The sequence below is a fragment of the Poromitra crassiceps genome, assembly GCF_964638095.1.
Source record: "Poromitra crassiceps genome assembly, chromosome: 13".
NCBI classification, from domain to species: Eukaryota; Metazoa; Chordata; class Actinopteri; order Beryciformes; family Melamphaidae; genus Poromitra; species Poromitra crassiceps.
Genome location: NC_139644.1, coordinates 38,593,132 through 38,613,131, shown reverse-complemented (window position 1 = coordinate 38,613,131; position 20,000 = coordinate 38,593,132). Strand labels below are relative to the sequence as shown.

Genomic DNA, 20,000 nt, shown 5'->3' with positions numbered 1-20,000 from the left:
GACTTCTCTGGATATAACGTAGACAAGCAAGTAGCTGTACCTTTTGGGAACACAATGCCTCATACACATATAGATAAGACCCTTATCTAAGACTGGGCGGGTTCTGTTGTAACTACTGTAAATGTTTTTAAGACAGCTAAATGTCAGCTAGATCTATGATGCTGCAGCACAGGAACCTGAACTGCTGCATTGAGGGGGGAAACAGTCTATAATTAGTGTTAATTTTGTCATCAATTTTTAAATTTTGTCGTAGTCTTAGTCCTGTGTCAAATGTCCTTGTTAGTTTTCATCATATTTAGTCACCCCGTCCTCTTTTTGTTTAGTCAAGTTTTAGTCGACTAAAAGTTTGAGTATTTTAGTCTCGTCTTAGTCGACAAACTTTTTTCATCATAGTATTCGTCGACGAAATTAACACTACATGGCACCCCTGCTTTAGACTGTTTTTCCCATGGCACCCCTGCTTTAGACTGTTTTGACAAGTTCAATATTAATACATTCTGACTAGGCACTGCCCCACTGTGATGCGCCAGTGGATGTAGCAAGCAGCCCCCGCTCAGTCAGGCCTCTGATTGGCCCTCTGACTTACACACAAACACAACACGACTCCCAAGCTGCAGCTACATTTCCCGTGCGAAATCTGATTTGCAGCGATCCGATCACAAAGCGAACCGTCTCTGACCTCTCTCCTTTGAGCCGGTCCTCGTCCTTCAGCAGCACGACCAGCTGCTTGCTCTTCTCGCGGACGTTGATGCCCTGGTCCTTGCCGTCCCGGTCGATGAACTGGAAGTCCTTCAGCGTCTGGATGGCGAAGATGTTCTCCTTGCACTGCAGCGCCACGCGCTCCGAGCCCGTCTTGATCAGGTAGTCGAGCAGCGTGAGCGCCTTGTACACGTGGCGCCAGTTCTTGCCGTGGTCGTTGAGCCGCTTCCAGATCATGCTCATGATCTCGCTGAAGGCCACCACGTTGTAGGTGAGGTCGGCGATCTCCGACATGAGCGAGGACGACGGGCCCCACGGGTCGTTGGACGTGGACTCGCGCACCTTCTTCTCCGCGTCCGAGTAATTGTTCACCATGTTCTTCATCTGCCGGCGGATGGTGGAGCTCGGCATTGCGGCGGCTATGTACGTTACGCTGTGCACACTCTCACACGGGGGGGAGGAGTCAGACGACGCACGCACACGCTGTGTACACTCTCACACGGGGGGGGGGGGGGGGGAGGAGTCAACGACGCACGCACACGCGCCGGGGGGGGTGGAGCTTCTGTTGTGCGTCTGTCTCCGTTCTCACGGCTCATGTACGTGTAAATGTTGGTATGTATGAAGGTGTGTGTGTGTGTGTGTTTTGTGTGTGTTGTGTTTTGTGTAGGTGTGTTTAGGAGGCTTCCCCAGCCCAGTGCAGAGTTCCCGAGTCCTCCAGAACAGAGCCTGTTAAAAGCATCTCCACACGCAGAGCGCCGGCTGCACACACGACCACGCCATCACCTAGGACACACAGAGACACAGCAGCTTTAGTGGGAGGAAGGGGAGACAAAGACGGCGAAAAGAGGAGACCTGTCACTTTCCTCGCAGAATGTGAAAGGAGAAAATGACACTGTAGTGCAACACTTCCTCATTCTAATCGGTTTCTGAATAAGTCATCTGCTGCTTGACAGAAAGATGTTAGTCTATTTATAGGCTTGTAACATTTCCATGTCCCTCACAACAACCACGTCTCGCTTCCAGGGTTAGTGTCCGTGAAGACGTCTGTGTGTGGTCATGGTATCCCCAGCCTCCAGTCAGGTCTGTGTGTGGTCATGGTATCCCAAGCCTCCAGTCAGGTCTGTGTGTGGTCATGGTATCCCAGGCCTCCAGTCAAGTCTGTGTGTGGTCATGGTATCCCAGGCCTCCAGTCAGGTCTGTGTGTGGTCATGGTATCCCAGGCCTCCAGTCAAGTCTGTGTGTGGTCATGGTATCCCCAGCCTCCAGTCAGGTCTGTGTGTGGTCATGGTATCCCCAGCCTCCAGTCAGGTCTGTGTGTAGTCATGGTATCCCCAGCCTCCAGTCAAGTCTGTGTGTGGTCATGGTATCCCCAGCCTCCAGTCAGGTCTGTGTGGTCATGGTATCCCCAGCCTCCAGTCAGGTCTGTGTGTAGTCATGGTATCCCCAGCCTCCAGTCAAGTCTGTGTGTGGTCATGGTATCCCCAGCCTCCAGTCAAGTCTGTGTGTAGTCATGGTATCCCCAGCTTCCAGTCAAGTCTGTGTAGTCATGGTATCCCAGCCTCCAGTCAAGTCTGTGTAGTCATGGTATCCCAGCCTCCAGTCAGGTCTGTGTGTGGTCATGGTATCCCAGGCCTCCAGTCAAGTCTGTGTGTGGTCATGGTATCCCCAGCCTCCAGTCAAGTCTGTGGAGTCATGGTATCCCCAGCCTCCAGTCAAGTCTGTGGAGTCATGGTATCCCCAGCCTCCAGTCAGGTCTGTGTGGTCATGGTATCCCCAGCCTCCAGTCAGGTCTGTGTGTGGTCATGGTATCCCCAGCCTCCAGTCAGGTCTGTGTGGTCATGGTATCCCCAGCCTCCAGTCAGGTCTGTGTGGTCATGGTATCCCCAGCCTCCAGTCAGGTCTGTGTGTGGTCATGGTATCCCCAGCCTCCAGTCAGGTCTGTGTGGTCATGGTATCCCCAGCCTCCAGTCAGGTCTGTGTGTGGTCATGGTATCCCCAGCCTCCAGTCAGGTCTGTGTGGTCATGGTATCCCCAGCCTCCAGTCAGGTCTGTGTAGTCATGGTATCCCAGCCTCCAGTCAGGTCTGTGTAGTCATGGTATCCCCAGCCTCCAGTCAGGTCTGTGTGTGGTCATGGTATCCCCAGCCTCCAGTCAGGTCTGTGTGTGGTCATGGTATCCCCAGCCTCCAGTCAAGTCTGTGTGTGGTCATGGTATCCCCAGCCTCCAGTCAGGTCTGTGTGTGGTCATGGTATCCCCAGCCTCCAGTCAAGTCTGTGTGTGGTCATGGTATCTCCAGCCTCCAGTCAGGTCTGTGTGTGGTCATGGTATCCCCAGCCTCCAGTCAAGTCTGTGTAGTCATGGTATCCCCAGCCTCCAGTCAAGTCTGTGTGTAATCATGGTATCCCCAGCCTCCAGTCAGGTCTGTGTGTAGTCATGGTATCCCCAGCCTCCAGTCAAGTCTGTGTGTGGTCATGGTATCCCCAGCCTCCAGTCAGGTCTGTGTGTAGTCATGGTATCCCCAGCCTCCAGTCAAGTCTGTGTGTGGTCATGGTATCCCCAGCCTCCAGTCAGGTCTGTGTGGCCATGGTATCCCCAGCCTCCAGTCAAGTCTGTGTGTGGTCATGGTATCCCCAGCCTCCAGTCAAGTCTGTGTGTGGTCATGGTATCCCCAGCCTCCAGTCAGGTCTGTGTGTGGTCATGGTATCCCCAGCCTCCAGTCAAGTCTGTGTGTGGTCATGGTATCCCCAGCCTCCAGTCAGGTCTGTGTGTGGCCATGGTATCCCCAGCCTCCAGTCAAGTCTGTGTGTGGTCATGGTATCCCCAGCCTCCAGTCAGGTCTGTGTAGTCATGGTATCCCCAGCCTCCAGTCAGGTCTGTGTAGTCATGGTATCCCCAGCCTCCAGTCAAGTCTGTGTGTGGTCATGGTATCCCCAGCCTCCAGTCAAGTCTGTGTAGTCATGGTATCCCCAGCCTCCAGTCAAGTCTGTGTGTAGTCATGGTATCCCCAGCCTCCAGTCAGGTCTGTGTGTAGTCATGGTATCCCCAGCCTCCAGTCAGGTCTGTGTGTGGTCATGGTATCCCCAGCTTCCAGTCAAGTCTGTGTAGTCATGGTATCCCCAGCCTCCAGTCAGGTCTGTGTGTGGTCATGGTATCCCCAGTAGGGCTGTGCGATTAATCGATTTTGAATCGTAATCGAATTAATTAGTTAGGACGATGTTAAAAAAATGAAAATCGTAAAATCGTTTTTTTTATTTTTTATTAAAAATTTAAATTTAATTTTCACTTTAACTAGGGTAATTACGTTATGCGGGGCGGCTCTCTCTCATGTACGCATGCTGCTACTTGTCCATTCTCCCCGCTGTAAAGTCTCTCTAGAGGCTGTGATACTGGCTACTAAAGACAGCAGCGCAATGGACTTATTTCAACACCTCCGACCAAAAAGCACAGAGTGAGCACTGAGCGCAGCTTGTTGCACTGCGGGCTGTAGCCTACAAGATAACGATTGCCACAACACACTCACGCGCGCACACGAACACAGACGTTATCACCGGACGATGAAACGTTACCTTTACAGTTCACATAATAACAAAACAACACGTGAGGCCACCGAGTACTGATAGATGGCTGGATTCATGGCAGCTGTCAGCCTCAGCTGACTCACCTGTCCCAGTGTGTCTGAATTTCCCCCTAACTGCTATCGCAGTTCCACGCATTCCTGTTGTGACTTTGTGTTATTCTAGTACAGATATAACTCCGAGCACGGGTGGTCGCTTAGACACTAATATAATTATCTCACGGACTCGGAGGAACACGCAAATCCACCAGTGTCAAGTTAGCAAGCAACAGCCAGGAAGTTAAGCATAGCAGCGGCAAGCTAAAACCTGCCTTCAGAGTAAAAGCGTAAATTGTCAATTATGGAAAAAAGGGGGAAAAAGAGCTCTGCAGGGCAACAAATGTTTAGAGAAGTATAATAATATAATAAATCGAAATCGAAATCGAAAATCGAGTTTTGAGAGAAAAAATCGTCAATTTTAGTTTTAGGCAAAATCGCACAGCCCTAATCCCCAGCCTCCAGTCAAGTCTGTGTGTAGTCATGGTATCCCCAGCCTCCAGTCAAGTCTGTGTAGTCATGGTATCCCAGCCTCCAGTCAAGTCTGTGTAGTCATGGTATCCCCAGCCTCCAGTCAGGTCTGTGTGTAGTCATGGAATCCCCAGCCTCCAGTCAGGTCTGTGTGTGGTCATGGTATCCCCAGCCTCCAGTCAGGTCTGTGTAGTCATGGTATCCCCAGCCTCCAGTCAAGTCTGTGTAGTCATGGTATCCCCAGCCTCCAGTCAGGTCTGTGTGTGGTCATGGTATCCCCAGCCTCCAGTCAGGTCTGTGTGTGGTCATGGTATCCCCAGCCTCCAGTCAAGTCTGTGTGTGGTCATGGTATCCCCAGCCTCCAGTCAGGTCTGTGTAGTCATGGTATCCCCAGCCTCCAGTCAAGTCTGTGTAGTCATGGTATCCCCAGCCTCCAGTCAGTTCTGTGTGGAGTCATGGTATCCCAGCCTCCAGTCAAGTCTGTGTATGGTATCCCCAGCCTCCAGTCAAGTCTGTGTAGTCATGGTATCCCCAGCCTCCAGTCAGTTCTGTGTGGAGTCATGGTATCCCCAGCCTCCAGTCAAGTCTGTGTAGTCATGGTATCCCAGCCTCCAGTCAAGTCTGTGTAGTCATGGTATCCCCAGCCTCCAGTCAGGTCTGTGTGTAGTCATGGAATCCCCAGCCTCCAGTCAGGTCTGTGTGTGGTCATGGTATCCCCAGCCTCCAGTCAAGTCTGTGTAGTCATGGTATCCCCAGCCTCCAGTCAGGTCTGTGTGTGGTCATGGTATCCCCAGCCTCCAGTCAGGTCTGTGTGTGGTCATGGTATCCCCAGCCTCCAGTCAAGTCTGTGTGTGGTCATGGTATCCCCAGCCTCCAGTCAGGTCTGTGTAGTCATGGTATCCCCAGCCTCCAGTCAAGTCTGTGTAGTCATGGTATCCCCAGCCTCCAGTCAGTTCTGTGTGTAGTCATGGTATCCCAGCCTCCAGTCAAGTCTGTGTAGTCATGGTATCCCCAGCCTCCAGTCAAGTCTGTGTAGTCATGGTATCCCCAGCCTCCAGTCAGTTCTGTGTGGAGTCATGGTATCCCAGCCTCCAGTCAAGTCTGTGTGTGGTCATCATGGTATCCCAAGTTGAGTGAGGTGAGTTGAACGAGTTGACAAGTCAGTGTGATATCAGGCTACAAGTCAGTGTGATATCAGGCTACAAGTCAGTGTGATATCAGGCTACAAGTCAGTGTGATATCAGGCTACTAGGAGGAGAGCAGAGACAGGGAGTAGTTGACAAACACTCAAGAGCAAACACAATGTCAGTGGGAACCAATCAGTGGTCATAAAGAACGTCCTCACAAGCGTATGTACAGAGGAAACCAGACATTTGACCTCATATTAGGGGAACATTAGGGCCGTCACCGCATGTACTATCTGATGAGGGTGGAAACACACTTTTAGGCTTTTTTGAAGGAAAAAAATATGAAAAAATAACTGCTTGAGTTAATTTGTATTTTTTTCTCTCTCGTAATAATAGGCTCTGAGTCCAAATCCGAGACAATTAAAGATGAGCTGAACCCAAAAATGTTTTGTTTTTGTTTTTGTTTTGTTTTAGTTCACATACGTGGGTATTCAGTGAAAAGAAAAAAACACAAAAGTCAAATTTCTTTAGTTTTTCACATCAAAAGTTCATTTTTCAGGATTTAATTCATAACTATAATCTACAGTATGGTGACGTCATGAAGAACTATCAAATTTCTACCACATTTGCTGGTACTCACTTCCTGACACACTAGGGGTGGGAATCGCTGAGTAGCTCACGATACGATATCGTCACGATACTTGGCCCTCGATAACGATATATCACGATACTGCGATACTGCGATACTGCGATATATTGGAAGACGATACATCACGATACCTGTGTAACAAGTGAAAAAAATACCTCTGAAGGCAAAAAATCATGTATTATGCATTTATTAGCAGAATTGACATGAACTCTCTGAGTTCACTCACTCACTCATACCATTTTCGATACCACGGAGGAAAAGTTACACATTAAGTCTTTTTATTATTACTATTAAAACAAGAAAACCTATAGGCTATAACCTACCTACCTACCTATATAATTTCTAAAAGTAGATATTAATGATCAAACATTTCCATTCATGTAGCCTACAGTAGTTATGTTTTTGTTTCAACTACAAACATAAATAAAGTCAACTTGGAAAAAAAAAAAAAAAAAAAAAAAAAAAAAAAAAAAATTACCGGTAATAAACATATCGATACTTGGCGCCAGTGTATCGATAACGTATCGCGGGTGGAAATATCGCGATAACGTGGGTATCGATATTTTGTCCCACCCCTATGACACACACACACACACACACACACAGCTGTGTAACCTACACACCAAAGTCCCGTATTTCAACGCACTTAAACATGCGCGCACACAAAAAGACATCACTGATCATATAAATGTGTCTAGAACTATTTTTTCCTACTGTGCACCTAGAAATATGCTCATTTCGATGTGAATGTGATTGGGCTTCTTGAAAAACAGGATCCATTTCAGTTAAATCAGATCTGACGGTAGTGTGATGTCTGAGTTAAATCAGATCTGACGGTAGTGTGATGTCTGAGTTAAATCAGATCTGACTAGGGCTGGGTTCAAAAAATCTATTCTCCGATTTTTAATTGATTTTTATTTTAATCCTCGATTATCGATTCATATGTCCAGAGATCGATTTTTTTAAATTGAAAAGTAAAAAAAATAATAAAAAAATTAAACAGGCTAAAATATTATGCTGTGTGTGGTAGTTGAAACATAGTTTCAAGTTGACGTTTATTTATGTTTGTAGTTGAAACAAAAACATAAATACTGTAGGCTACATGAATGGAAATGTTTGATCATTACTATCTACTTTTAGAAATGATATAGGCTGAAATCAAATCACTGTGCATAATTGTGAAAGTGTCTTTATTGACAGATGAAAAGGCTGTTATTTACCCTTTGTCACCACCTGGTGAGTAAATATATGTGTAACTAAAACCATTAAAACAGTTCTGCAACTTTTTTCCCCATGTATTCCCCCCCCCCCATTAATTAAATCAGATCTGATGGTAGTGTGATGTCTGACTTAAATCAGATCTGATGGTAGTGTGATCTGATGTCTGACTTAAATCAGATCTGACGGTAGTGTGATGTCTGACTTAAATCAGATCTTGTGTGATGTCGGACTTAAATCAGATCTGGTGTGATGTCTGGGCTGAGATGCAAAGAAGCCACAGCAGCAGGGTATCCATGCATCGACCATTCAGCCAGATTAGACTGATCTAATTTGGACCTTTATTTAGCCAGAGAACGTTGAGCTCTTCCAGCCTCCCCATCAGCCCCCTGCATCACATCAGCCTCCTGCATCACATCAGCCCCCTGCATCACATCAGCCTCCTGCATCACATCAGCCTCCTACATCACATCAGCCTCCTGCATCACATCAGCCTCCTACATCACATCAGCCTCCTGCATCACATCAGCCTCCTGCATCACATCAGCCTCCTGCATCACATCAGCATCACATCAGCCTCCTGCATCACATCAGCCTCCTGCATCACATCAGCCTCCTGCATCACATCAGCCTCCTGCATCACATCAGCCTCCTGCATCACATCAGCCTCCTGCATCACATCAGCCTCCTACATCACATCAGCCTCCTGCATCACATCAGCCTCCTGCATCACATCAGCCTCCTGCATCACATCAGCCTCCTGCATCACATCAGCCTCCTGCATCACATCAGCATCACATCAGCCTCCTGCATCACATCAGCCTCCTGCATCACATCAGCCTCCTGCATCACATCAGCCTCCTGCATCACATCAGCCTCCTACATCACATCAGCCTCCTGCATCATCACATCAGCCTCCTACATCACATCAGCCTCCTGCATCATCACATCAGCCTCCTGCATCACATCAGCCTCCTGCATCACATCAGCCTCCTACATCACATCAGCCTCCTACATCACATCAGCCTCCTACATCACATCAGCCTCCTGCATCATCACATCAGCCTCCTACATCACATCAGCCTCCTGCATCACATCAGCCTCCTGCATCATCACATCAGCCTCCTGCATCACATCAGCCTCCTGCATCACATCAGCCTCCTGCATCACATCAGCCTCCTACATCACATCAGCCTCCTGCATCACATCAGCCTCCTGCATCACATCAGCCTCCTGCATCACATCAGCCTCCTGCATCACATCAGCCTCCTGCATCACATCAGCCTCCTGCATCACATCAGCCTCCTACATCACATCAGCATCACATCAGCCTCCTGCATCACATCAGCCTCCTGCATCACATCAGCCTCCTACATCACATCAGCCTCCTGCATCACATCAGCCTCCTACATCACATCAGCCTCCTGCATCACATCAGCCTCCTACATCATCACATCAGCCTCCTACATCACATCAGCCTCCTGCATCACATCAGCCTCCTGCATCACATCAGCCTCCTGCATCACATCAGCCTCCTACATCACATCAGCATCACATCAGCCTCCTGCATCACATCAGCCTCCTGCATCACATCAGCCTCCTACATCACATCAGCCTCCTGCATCACATCAGCCTCCTACATCACATCAGCCTCCTGCATCACATCAGCCTCCTACATCATCACATCAGCCTCCTACATCACATCAGCCTCCTGCATCACATCAGCCTCCTGCATCACATCAGCCTCCTGCATCACATCAGCCTCATCACATCAGCCTCCTGCATCACATCAGCCTCCTGCATCACATCAGCCTCCTACATCACATCAGCAGTGCACAGGTGCACACATTCACACACCCACTGACAGCATCTCCTAGCTTTTAAATGCTGGTTCTTCTAGCTAATAAAACAAACAGGCAGCTTAGGGTGTTATCCAGCCCCACGTCTTCTCTGCCCACGACCGAGGAGGGCCCATGGTGAGTTATCACTGATCTGATCGCAGCACAAAGCACGCACAGACACGTCCCATCACAGACACGCCCCATCACAGACACGCCCCATCACAAACTACTTTCACAACTCAGGGAGCGTGTTCAAAGTGTTTGGGTGTCTGTCTGCGTAGCTTCTGTCTCCAACAACAAACCATTTCAACTTTCAATCTCCAAAGCAGCAAGCGCTTCTGTGTGTGTGTGTGTGTGTGTGTGTGTGTGTGTGTGTGTGTGTGTGTGTGTGTGTGTGTGTGTGTGTGTGTGTGTGTGTGTGCGTCTCATGGAGCTTCTTCCTGCTTAGCCGTGCAATGGAATGACAGCTGAGGGGGGGTGGGGGCGGCGTACGACGGTGAGGAGAGGAGGTGGGGTGGGGTGCGCTGTGTGTGTGTGTGTGGGGGGGGGGGGGGGGGGGGGGGGGGGGGGGCAGTGAAATGTGAGGAGCACTGCCCCCCCCCCCACCCCCTCCCTGCATCCGCATGAATACAGCTCAGACCTAATGACACATCTGCTGCTATAATCACCTATTCACCCACACAGCCCACAGGAAGAAGAGAGGAGAGTCTGTCCTGTTCCCCCCCCACCTCCCCCCCCCCACACACACACACACACACACACACACACACACACAGCCACCCCGGAACAGAACCCCCCCACCGCCCCCCACAGTGACACCCACCACCCCAATCCTCCTTTTGCTTCAAATCAGCCGACTCCCAAGCCTCAGAAGACAGCACACAGGACAGAGCCTGTCAGAAGACAGGACACAGGACAGAGCCTGTCAGAAGACAGGACAGAGCCTGTCAGAAGACAGTACACAGGACAGAGCCTGTCAGAAGACAGTACACAGGACAGAGCCTGTCAGAAGACAGTACACAGGACAGAGCCTGTCAGAAGACAGAACACAGGACAGAGCCTGTCAGAAGACAGTACACAGGACAGAGCCTGTCAGAAGACAGTACACAGGACAGAGCCTGTCAGAAGACAGAACACAGGGCAGAGCCTGTCAGAAGACAGAACACAGGACAGAGCCTGTCAGAAGACAGCACACAGGACAGAGCCTGTCAGAAGACAGAACACAGGGCAGAGCCTGTCAGAAGACAGGACAGAGCCTGTCAGAAGACAGTACACAGGACAGAGCCTGTCAGAAGACAGTACACAGGACAGAGCCTGTCAGAAGACAGCACACAGGACAGAGCCTGTCAGAAGACAGTACACAGGACAGAGCCTGTCAGAAGACAGTACACAGGACAGAGCCTGTCAGAAGACAGAACACAGGACAGAGCCTGTCAGAAGACAGAACACAGGGCAGAGCCTGTCAGAAGACAGGACAGAGCCTGTCAGAAGACAGAACACAGGACAGAGCCTGTCAGAAGACAGCACACAGGGCAGAGCCTGTCAGAAGACAGGACAGAGCCTGTCAGAAGACAGCACACAGGACAGAGTCTGTCAGAAGACAGAACACAGGACAGAGCCTGTCAGAAGACAGGACAGAGCCTGTCAGAAGACAGAACACAGGACAGAGCCTGTCAGAAGACAGAACACAGGACAGAGCCTGTCAGAAGACAGAACACAGGACAGAGCCTGTCAGAAGACAGCACACAGGACATAGCCTGTCAGAAGACAGAACACAGGACAGAGCCTGTCAGAAGACAGCACACAGGACATAGCCTGTCAGAAGACAGTACACAGGACAGAGTCTGTCAGAAGACAGAACACAGGACAGAGCCTGTCAGAAGACAGTACACAGGACAGAGCCTGTCAGAAGACAGTACACAGGACATAGCCTGTCAGAAGACAGCACACAGGACAGAGCCTGTCAGAAGACAGTAGGGCTGTCACTTTTCATTCGAAATTCGAATTCAACTTCGAATGTGGGGGAGGAGGGCATGTTCGAATGTATAATTGACCTGTTTGATTTTTTTTTTTTTTTTTATGAACCAAAATTAACCAACTGCTGCTTGCTGGTAATGTTAATCCCATGTCAGAAAAAGTCTCCAGATTTGTCGCGTTAGTCTCTTCTGAGAAAGATTGTCTCCAGGGTCTGAAAAGTTGTCTCGAGTTGGATGCAGCCAAGTTTGTGAGGCAGTGTTGTGACTGTGAGCGTCCAAGCTAACACGTCGGGCTGATGCCCGGTGGCCTGGACTGAATTATTATTATTTTATTTTTAATTAACCAAAAAACTTTGAATATATTCGAACGATTTGCGGGCAATTAAAGTTTGTTGGAACTTTATTTTGGGGAAAAGTGACAGCCCTAGAAGACAGCACACAGGACAGAGCCTGTCAGCGAGTGTGTGAGGCTGCTTTCTCACTGGGAACCATTGCTTTCGTTCCGTTCCGCGCCCGGACACGATTTGGGGACAAGTGTGCTCGGAAACAGTACCGGGGCCCCAGTGTGAAAGCACCCTGAGTGTCAGTCAGTGTGTGAGCGTGCATAATCATGTGTCAATTCAGTCAATGCAGGTTAGTCATGTACCAATGACAGAAGTGTGAGCCGCTCAATATCCTGGTCAAAAGGCCAGTCTTCCTCCTCTCTGCTAACTAAAGGACTGTAAGGAAAAGAGGAATGTTGGTTGGATGTGATTGAAAGTGTATACAGAGTTCTGCTTCCCAGAAGAAAAAATATTCTTGGGAAAAAAATGTCTATGTGTGTGTGGGGGACATGATAACCATACTGAAATCACCGCTGTGCTGACTGACAGCTGAACCTGCCATCGCTACTAGACGATCTATATTCAAATGTATTCTATATTGAAAACACCAGGGCTGCCCAATTATGGCTAAAATGACCATCCAAATCATTTTGATAGTCATAATCATGGTCATCATTCTCATCAGTCTCACTTTGAGAGAAAGTTCTTTATTTTACTGCACCTTTTGCTTTTGTTTTCAACCATGATCAACTACAGTGGACGATGGTTGCATTTAAATGTCAATAGTGTAATGGCACTGGCAGGGCGTCCGGGTAGTGTAGCGGTAGATTCCCTGCCTACCAACACGAGGGTTGCAGGTTCGCGCCCCCGTGTTACCTCCGGCTTGGTCGGGCGTCCATACAGGCACGAGTGGCTGTGTCTGCGGGTGGGAAGCCGGATTAGGCGTGTGTGTCCCGGTCGCTGCACTAGCGCCTCCTCTGGTCGGTCGGGGGGTACCTGTTCGGGGTGGAAGGGAACTGGTGGGAATAGCGTGATCCTCCCACGTCCTGCAGGTGAAGCTCCCCGCTGAGAGGTGAAAAGAAGCGGCTGGCAACTGCGCATGTGTCGGAGGAAGCGTGGTGCTAGTCTTGGCTCTCCCCAGATCGGCAGAGGGTGGAGCAGCTTCTTGTCATATGGGATGCCAGCCACAGGAAAATGATGCTGCCTTTTAGCAGCCTGCCACAGCATTCTGACAGTTGACTGCTCTCTCTGTCAGAGATGCTGGAATACATTTGTTGCGTTGCTACTTTTAGTTGCCACACAGACTTTACACAAACTACAGCAGGCCGGGCAGTAGAGCTGGGTATTGGTTCAAATTTCAAGAATCGATTCGATTCCGATTCACAAGGTTCCGAATCGATTAATCCCGATTCGATTAGATTCCGATTCGATTAATTTCAATATGTATTTGGTTAGTGATACTAAAACATGTTTTTTGAGCTGTAACCTGAATTACATGTTATGTAACACAGGGGTTCCCAATAGGGATGCACCGATCGATCGGCACGTGACCGGAAATGGCCGATTTTCACGTGATCGGCCTCGATCGGTGATCTGCGCCGGTCACTCTAAATAGCCGATTCTGTGAGCCGATTTTCACATGACGTGCGCGCACCCCAAAGCACCGAGACAGGCACCCAGCCACCACACCACACACGCCAGCATACCTTCCTCGTTGTGGATTTTTTTCACCGTCAGTGAAGTAGACAAATCTCGCAGTTTGTCACACATGCAAATCGAAAATAAGCCGTGGAGACAGAGATGCGGCCGAGTCCCGCTCGGCTGGAGTCCAGTCTGAGCGGCTCGCTTCACCTCACTGGCCCCCCTCTCTCTGCTCTCTCTACCCGGGAAGCAGTGCTGCTGCACCCGGCCACAGTGCACAGCCGACTTGGCGAGGTGAACGCGAGCATTGTGTCCAGTATAACCATTCCCCGACCTGCCTTTTCCATTCCACATCAGCGCTGGTGCCTCAGCCTGTCAGTCATGTTGTAACGTGGATACAGGAGAGACTATTTGTTTCGTATTGCAAATAGAACGACGGACATAATAATAAAAATGCATCGGACTCACAAGTGTGCAAGGATTTCTGTGCGTGACGATATTTTTTCGGATGCCAGATAAAAATACGCATACCAAACTTCGGACTGTGTGTAAACTCCGCCTGATATTCAGACTGAAGATCGTTACTGTAACTCATAAACTCATTTCCCCTCTACTCAAGACGACTGGTCTGGAGCCAGTCTATAAACTCCTTGTCCATGGATCATTTTGATGTTCTGTTGCACCTGTTTTCTTTTGGAAAAGTAAATGCATGATGGGATATAGGCTATTGGATTTAATTTAATTTTTGTATTCATTGTATTTGCACAAAAAAGCTCTGTCCAGTAGCCTAACCTGGAACACTTTTATTTTGAGATGTGTTTGAGTGAGATGGTCCTACTTCATGCAAATGATAAGATAAGATAAGATTATTTGGATCCCCATTAGATGTAAGAATTGTTCTATGAATCTTAATTTTCAAACAAAGTTACAAAAACGTTTGTGTAAGCTGTCAATTGTTGTTTTTAGAAAAAAAATCGGAATCGGCAAAAATCGGTATCGGCAAGTCAGACTATTCAAAAATCGGAAATCGGAATCGGCCAAGAAAATGGCAATCGGTGCATCCCTAGTTCCCAACCTTTTTTGCGCCAAGGACCGGTAGATACATGATACATGATACATTGACCGGTTGTCAATTTGAATGGTTTTAGTTACACATTTACTCACCAGGTGGTGACAAAGGGTAAATAACAGCCTTTTCATCTGTCAATAAAGACACTCACAATTATGCACAGTGATTTGATTTCAGCCTATATAATTTCTAAAAGTAGATATTAATGATCAAACATTTCCATTTATGTAGCCTACAGTATTTATGTTTTTGTTTCAACTACAAACATAAAAAAACATCAACTTGAAACTAGGGGTGCACCGATCGATCGGCACGCAATCTGTATCGGCCGATTTGGACCTCAAATATGTGATCTGCTGTTTCCGATATTCCTTTATTGTCGCCGATCGCATAGCCGATCATGCTGCACGTGAGAAACATGAGGCAGCCCATTTTCATGTCTCCATCGTTTAACTTTCATATTGTGCTCTAACGTTTATATCATTGTGTTGCAAAGCACACGTACTATAAGGCGCACCTGAATATAAGCCGCAGCAGCTAAATTGAATGATTGTTACATAGCCGCACTGGACTAAGCCGCAGGTGTTTTAATGTTTAAAACTGGTCAGGAGGAGGCGTAGCGCCTGCCTGTAACAGAGATCTCTGTGTCTTATCAGCGGAGACCGTTTTGAGTCCGATGAACAAATCAATCAAAAACACTTCATTACGTCCAAGGCTACAAGATTCGTTTCATTCCATTGAATTTGGCAGCGCGGACGAAACATGGGTGGAACGAAACATGCAAATTACATGTTTTGCATCCTCATCGTCGTAACACAGCCAGTTCTCCATCTTTTGAAGCATGATGTTAGATTACAACGAGCTAGTTGTGTGGCTTAGCCTTCCAAAATGTTGCCGTTAAGTTTTTAGAATGTAATACATAGAATTGGGAACATTACATTCAATTTCATTCAGACTGTGTTTCTGGCTCAATCGCCGACATTTTTCCCCCGGAGCGAGGGAGGGTGTTTTACAGTAGTGGCTGATAGAGCGTAGTGGCACAGTGCTCCAAGCAGGTCGCGAGGCACATTTTTTGTCCACACACCACACCAGACTGTCAACACACCCCTTGCGTCTTTGAATCACACACATCAGCTGGTGATGAGCAGACTCAGCAGAGAGAAGTTACCTCCAGTCCTCCCGCCTACCGAGGCATTTGCATGCTGTTAAGTCCGTGTTTGATCCATATTTGCGTGTATCCTCCTAACGTTAATAGCTCCGGTTAGCTTTAGCCGCTTTAGCTTAATCGATAAAATAGTTAACTTGGGTCGAAGTTATTTTTCTTGTGTAACAGGGAAATCCCGGAAAATTTAGTATTTTTGTTGAGTGAACTGAACTGCATTGAACTGGTAACATGGAAATCCCGAAGTGGAATGAGTTTTGTTCTTTTATAAACTGAACTGAGGGAACTGGACTGAACTACTAGCCATTTAGTTCAACACAGTCTTGTGCTCCAATTATCTCACACACAAAAAATCATGTTGGCGGTTTCCTTTAGCCTACAAAATATAAAATATTGATGTAGAAAAAAAAGAAAATGTGCTGCACTTTCAATTTGATGCATGAAATGTAGGCCTATATGTAAAATGGAAACTGTTCTATAATAGACTGCTATAGCTGCTTACAAAATAAATAAATATATATATATATATCGGTGATCGGTAATCGGTAATCGGTGATCGGTCGATGATCGGTTGGGCAGATATTTCTCATAGGTGATCGGCAATCGGTGATCGGTGGCAAAAAACGTGATCGGTGCACCCCTACTTGAAACTATGTTTCAACTACCGCACACTATGTTTATTAAAAAAGAAAAAAAGGATCTCTGGACATATGAATCGATATCAAAGGATTAAAATAAAAATCGATTCAAAATCGGAGAATCGATTTTTTTAACCCAGTCCTCACTGGTAGACGCCACCTTGATACTGTCAGAGGGGAAATCTCGCTGGGTGTTGTCAACTGCAGAAGCTCAGGGAAGTGGTGGGGCGAGAGCGATCCAATATGTACCCAGGTTAAAGTGAATCTCCATTTTCCTTTGATACATCGTCCACAATTGAATTAAATTGATCAAATCCATTTGTTGTCCAGCCCTCCCAGAAAGGCCAGTGATTCTGTCTTATGAAGCTGCAGTATGGTAGGATCTAGCCTAAGTGGAGTGTGGGGTCTGCCAGCTACTAACAGCTTAAGTCCTTGATAAACCGGCACAATAACTGCTGCCACCTGTCTGTCTCCTCCCTTTTCGGTGTCAAGGTGATATTCAGAGAGAAGTGGGGGTATGATGATGATCTTTTTTATGAGGAAAATAGTAAAAAAGGACAAAAAAGTGAGAAATCAAGAGTTATAACAGTCACGTCGTGTTCCTAGAGTGCCATCCAAACTAGGGTTGGCACGATGGACGATGGCATCGACCATCGTGATTGGCCGACCCCCCATCGACCTCTGAGCCTTCTACATCGGATCATCGTGATTAATCATCTGTTCGAATTAAATTGTTGCCGTTTTAATAATAAAAAATACCAAGTCCACTTACCGTGACGCGTGGGGGACGCGCCGGCGGCATTAAACGAGCGCACCCTATTCTCACTCAGATAAACCTCCCCTCCCCCTCCCGCGCTCTAGTGCTTCTCTGCACTGGGTGCGCTTGTTTAATGGTGCCGGGGCGTCCCCCGCGCATGAGAAGTCAGTTCTTTTGTTGTGAACACTTTTAAGACAAGACAAGACTTTCCTGTTTTCAACCCAAAGTGAGTACAAGTCTTCAACTGTGAATTTAACTCGCTGTGTTTCCAAAGTGAAGGTTGATACAGCACTAGCAATATTGAACGGCGCAAAACAAATAGGCTAACGTTAACGTTACATATCCTGACCAACAACGTGTGTGTGTGTGTGTGTGTGTGTGTGTGTGTGTGTGTGTGTGTGTGTGTGTGTGTGTGTGTGTGTGTGTGTGTGTGTGTGTGTTGAATTTAACTAGCTGGCAGAAAACTGACAGAATTACTGGGGGATATAACGTTAGATTCGCGTGGGCTTTTGAACCTAATGAGAGAGAGAGTTGAGGAGACTGAGCGAGTTGAGAGAGAAAATACAGCAGCAGCAGCTAGGCTACTGCTAGCTGTTACAGTAGTAGCTGCTGCCGCTCACTGCTTGAGTGGCCTGGCTCTGTGCAGTAGCTAGTAGCCTGCCTGTCGTTCTCATGAAGAGCTCAGCTGTCCTGCTGTTAACGTGCGTTGCAGCGGCGGATGGTACCAAATGACGATGCCATCGTTCAAAACGATGTTTCACTGTAAAACAATCACGATGGATATTTTGGTGACATCGCACAACCCTAATCCAAACAATATATTTTATTGTTAGTGAACAAAATCATTTCACAAACATTTGGTATTTTTGTTTGTGTGTATTGTAGTTTGACTTACTGTTCCCACTGTAATTTTTTTTTTATTCTACATGACTTTCAATCCTTAACGAGTAGGGATGGGCGCGAGTACTCGGGTACTCGAGCACTCGTTCATAACGTCAGTATTCGAGTAACGTTTCTGCTGTTCGGGTACTCGCCCCACTCCCCACCCCTTTAAAAATGGTGGAAGATCTACGCACGCATCGTCATGTGGATCTGGCAGCAACCAGCAGCAACTGCACGGCCAGTCTCGCTGTGTTTCCCTCCCATTCAACGAACACGCCTGGGTTTCTTGTGACTAAACTCTATCAGGCGTCAAGTCAGCCAGAATGTACCAAGTACGTCACCCGCTTTGTTGCTTTCAAAATAAAATGCTTATTGTAACCTTATTTATTTTGAGTAATGCGTTACAGCCACAGTTTCACGCCATATAACATCACAACGTATTTTGATACAAGGATGCTGCTTCATTCATTGAAATACCTTTTCTCCTCCAACGTGCATCAATAAGCTATTTACTTTTGTTTAAGTAACATTATTTTGAAAGTTTTAACCGGAAGTTTTCCAGCTCTTCCCGAAAATGGTGGCTGGAGATATTCTCCCGAATGAGAAGCACGCTTCTTCATAGCGCACGCCCGATAAAACTCATTCAAAACGTTGCACTACTTTACTGACTACATTGTCGTTTCCCATAACGTTAGTCACAAGAAATGTGGAGAAAGAATCACTTTTTGGGAGACAATCGCATCATGGTGATCACTATTCAGCAACAATGGACATGTATTGGAAATCAAATGCCTTCGCTCGTTTCACAACTTGTCTGCTCCAAAGCGCTAATCCAACCATCGGAGATACTGTCTAAAGGTAGGCTTTAGATGTTAGCTTAGCGTCACCTAATATCACAGTCAGTCCCTCTCCTGACAAAAACGCTCCAGGTAGCGCTTTTTCCATGCAAAAATGCAAACGTTATGTGTGAACAGCCCGATACACAGCAGATTACCGCTGCTCAGTCATTACTAGGGGTGTCACAATATATCGTCCCACGAAATTTCGCGATAGTAAAACGTCACGATATGTATCGTTGAGATGAAATCTCATATCGTGGAAAAAAAAAAAAAAAAAAAAAAAAAAAAATCAAAAAAATCAAAAATAGAAAGAAACGTCTTTGTTTGTTGAAGTTCAATGTGTGGAAAGTAGTTCAGTTGAACAAGTCTCTGAAGAGACACATGAGAAGTTATACAGGAGAGAAACCATTCAATTGAGTTTCTGGCAAAACTGTTTACTTGACAGGAAAAACTGAAGATGCATAAAAAATAGACTAAGAAAAGTCTTGTTGTTTGAGTTTGAAGAAAAACTGAAGATGCATAATGAGAATTTATACTGCTGAGAAACCTTTTAGTTCAAAGTAAATCTAAGTGACGGTGTAACTCATTCTATTTCAAGATAAGCCTTATCTCCAATCTCATGTTTTTTCTAGTTGTTATTGTAATAACAATTTCCCACAACAGCATGTTTTGTATTTGTGCATTTCAAATAAAATACTACTTTTCCAGTCATATATTGTCATTATTCAAGTTTAAAAAAATATTGTTAAAATCGTATCGTATCGTATCGTTATCGTGAACCCAGTATCGTGATACGTATCGTATCGTGAACTGAGTGTATCGTGACACCCCTAGTCATTACCATAGTAATCACACAGCCCGCGCCCCCAGCGCGAGTACTCGAGCACTCGTTCATAATAGAAGGAGAGTACTCGACTATTTAAATTGCTTAAAATGCCCATCCCTATTAACGAGTGGCAGCATCAGTAGGAAAACTAGGGCTGGCTATCGGTTCAAATTTCATGAATCGATTTGATTCCAATTTCACAAGGTTCCGAATCGATTAATCATGATTAAATTCGATTAAATTCGATTCAATTAAATATCGATTCGGTCAGC

At 46.9% G+C, this 20,000-nt stretch overlaps 1 protein-coding gene across 2 annotated transcripts in view; it reads right to left on the bottom strand.

Annotated features, from left to right (window-relative positions):
- Positions 1-20,000, bottom strand: part of epn2 (epsin 2) — a 67,773-nt gene that overhangs the window by 43,637 nt on the left and 4,136 nt on the right. For both annotated transcript variants that reach the window (XM_083649837.1, XM_083649838.1), the window contains exon 2: positions 680-1,482. In XM_083649837.1, coding sequence (XP_083505963.1) covers positions 680-1,110 — 431 coding nt within the window. In that variant the 5' untranslated portion in view covers positions 1,111-1,482. The remainder of the gene's footprint in view (positions 1-679; positions 1,483-20,000) is intronic.